Below are 2,914 nucleotides of genomic sequence, written 5' to 3'. Positions count from 1 at the left end.
AGTACTACTCATACGTCAAAAAAAAATGCTGAATATTTACAAATAAGTAAGTGGGCACTAACTATGTTGATGAGTAGTTTGAAAAAGCTTAATGTAGGCATATAATTTTAGTCAGTCATTGTGAGGTTTTATACAGCAACCATAGTGGAACCGATATGCCAATAATTGAGTTATAATTCTTATTTTGTATAAATACTTTTGAATAATTAGATTAACTGTAGTATATTTTAATGTGAGCAAGTGGAATTTTTAATATAGGATTTTAGTGCAGACGTTGGTTTTAGGAACCTTAATTGTAAGATACGGTTTGATACCTATTTATGTAAAACTATCTGAAAACAAAACGTACTGGTCAAATTTTGTGAAAATATTTAAAATTTTTAAAACCGATTTTTGTCATATTAGTAAGAATTATCAATATATATTAATTAAAAAATATTAAACAAAAATATAAAATTTATTATTACAAATTAGATATAATAGTCTTGCATCATATTGACTTTAAGTACAACTGTACTTAATTTTGTAATTTATAATATTGTAATACAATATTTAATGTATTAAAGATATACATTTTGATTACAAAACCAAATCGTAATAAGTAGTATTTCTTTTTGCCAAAATAATGGTGACTAATTCTATGGCATATTATGTTTGGCATATCAAATGATTAGATTAAATAAACACAAGTACGGAAGCTCAAGATATAAAAGGCATAGCGCCCAGTGCAAATCATAATCATTTGAAAGTAGCTAACCATTGTAGAAAGAACGGTGTGCTTTAATAAAAACAAATTAAAAAATAATTAACAAAATGATTAGTAGACAAAAGATCTTCGTAGGCGTATTATTATTGGCAATAATCGCGACAACTGTAGACGCACTAACGCCAGTTCGAAAATGTAAGAACCGATATCGGAAATAACTAAATAAAGAATGTTAATTCTTCATTTAGAAATGATTTATTATTAAAAAAGAACTTAAAATAAAATTAATCTGATAATTATTAATTCATTTCTAATAGGTGGCAATGGAAAATCCTTACCTCTAAGTGTGCAAGTGAATGATTGCAATGAATTACCTTGTGATTTTTGGAAGGGTACTAACACCCACATGGCCATACAATTTGTAGCCAGTAAGTATTTAAACTTTGGAAAATACATGCTAGTAGTTATTATTGAAACATACATATATACATAAATGTATATACATATATTTATAGTAACTTATCGCATAGCACTTATTAACTTAATTTTTTTTCTAAATTTAAAGCTAAAAATTTGATGTCTTCAATCCGTTCCAAAGTTCATGTCACGACTATGGGTATGGAACTTCCTCAGGGTTTGCAAGAGGAACAAAGCAATGTTTGCAAAAATTTGATGTTTGGTGCTTATTGTCCATTGTATAAGGAAGAGGATGTAGTTTATCATTTGACTATGTCAGTTCAAGAAGCATTACCAGAAGTACCTGTAAGAGTTGAAGTGTCATTAATCGATGAAACTGATGATGAAGTTATTGCCTGTTTTATTACTGATGGACGAGTTAAAAAGTAAAGACTAGTAATCGCTTGCAAATATTTCGAAGACTGCTTTATTTACTTTTTCTTTTCCCAAATAAGCAAATTTGTTGGTTTTGGAAAGAAGAGTAATTCGTTAGATATAGAGACTAAATTACTCATAACTTAGACTTCGTATTTATAAGCTATTATAGACAATAAGTGTTAGTAATAAGCATAGTAAAGTAGTAGAAGCCATTATATATATTTTACGAGTGTATTTTAATAATGTATTTAAGATTTTAAACATTGTATCAATGCTTTATTGTTTAATATTAATAAAATGTAACCTAAAATTAACAAAAATTATCACTAGTTCTCTTTTTACTTATTGAAAGCAGCACCAGGTACATTATCAAAAAAACTGCAATGTTGAACATCGCACCTATTCTACCTTCAAACACAAGACGGACGTGACTGAGTTGACCGGAGAAGATCGAGGAAGAGCGAGGAAGAGCGCGGTCGCATTGATCAGGGGGTTGATCAACACGATCCGTGTACGTGAAGTACAGTGGGGTGGTTCATCGCGTTCTGACTCTTGTGTATTTTACCACTGCAGTGGTAAGTGTTGCTCGGATGAAGTGATAAGAGACATCAACCTTTAGCAGCAGACAGCATTAGGTGCTAGTCTAAATACTGTGTTATATTGTATATACTGTATATATATATGATTTTTTATTTCTTTCAATGTTCCTAGGAACGAAAACCCATAGGAGAATGATATCCGTGAATTGATATCTCTGGTTTCTGTCTTTCATTTCCTTATTGGTTTTAATTTAATGGTGAAAGATTACAATGCTTTAATTACTGCTTGATTGTCAATGAAAATAACAACTTCACAACTATGTTTGATATAACCTGCAATTAATAAACATGCTTCCTAGTCGCTAAAACTTTAGCCTGAAAAACTGTATCCAAAAAGAGTAGAAAATAGCTGTGAATGGTGAAAACATTCCTGTACGCGGTCCATTTTTGAAACATACGTAATTGGGATAACTTATTTCGCTCAACAAAATTTTTATTTTCCATTCAGTTCTTCTTAGAAATAACTTATAGAATATTAATATGAGGTTTGGAGGAAATCGTATACAGAGATTTAGATTTATGTCCGAAATCCATCTATGTCTGTATGTACAATCTTCTTAATAGCTTGCTGTTTTAAACCAGTCCGTTCTGTTTTCAACCCAGTATAATCTAGCAAGGTTTCAGCTGTTTCAATCCAGTAAGGTAAATGACAAATACAAATCAAAACATCATTACCTACGGTGGATCCTACGATTCTAGTGAGTCGGAGATACCTGTTCGATCATCACTATATCACAAGTAAGTGAAGATTACTTTAATTTAACCAAAAGAGAAC

The 2,914-nt window shown here is 30.3% G+C and overlaps 1 protein-coding gene across 1 annotated transcript; it reads left to right on the top strand.

Moving 5' to 3' along the window:
• The first annotated feature begins 759 nt into the window (after positions 1–759).
• On the top strand, positions 760–1,759 carry LOC119686346 (NPC intracellular cholesterol transporter 2-like). Its single transcript, XM_038100915.1, has 3 exons — positions 760–901; positions 1,024–1,134; positions 1,272–1,759. The coding sequence occupies exons 1-3, from the start codon at positions 814–816 to the stop codon at positions 1,550–1,552; spliced, it is 480 nt and encodes a 159-aa protein (XP_037956843.1). The 5' UTR covers positions 760–813; the 3' UTR covers positions 1,553–1,759.
• The last annotated feature ends 1,155 nt before the right edge of the window (positions 1,760–2,914 follow it).

Source organism: Teleopsis dalmanni, chromosome 2, assembly GCF_002237135.1.
Source record: "Teleopsis dalmanni isolate 2A chromosome 2, ASM223713v2, whole genome shotgun sequence".
In the NCBI taxonomy this organism is placed as follows: Eukaryota; Metazoa; Arthropoda; class Insecta; order Diptera; family Diopsidae; genus Teleopsis; species Teleopsis dalmanni.
Note: the sequence above shows the minus strand (reverse complement) of the source record. Positions and strands in the feature narration are given on the sequence as shown.

What these genes read in the sequence shown, in the direction of transcription:
- LOC119686346 (XM_038100915.1), top strand. Translation starts at nt 814, where the DNA reads ATGATTAGTAGACAAAAGATCTTCGTAGGCGTATTATTATTGGCAATA. An exon ending in ACTAACGCCAGTTCGAAAAT is followed by an intron (nt 902 to 1,023) that starts GTAAGAACCGAT and finishes CATTTCTAATAG; the next exon opens with GTGGCAATGGAAAATCCTTA. An exon ending in GGCCATACAATTTGTAGCCA is followed by an intron (nt 1,135 to 1,271) that starts GTAAGTATTTAA and finishes CTAAATTTAAAG; the next exon opens with CTAAAAATTTGATGTCTTCA.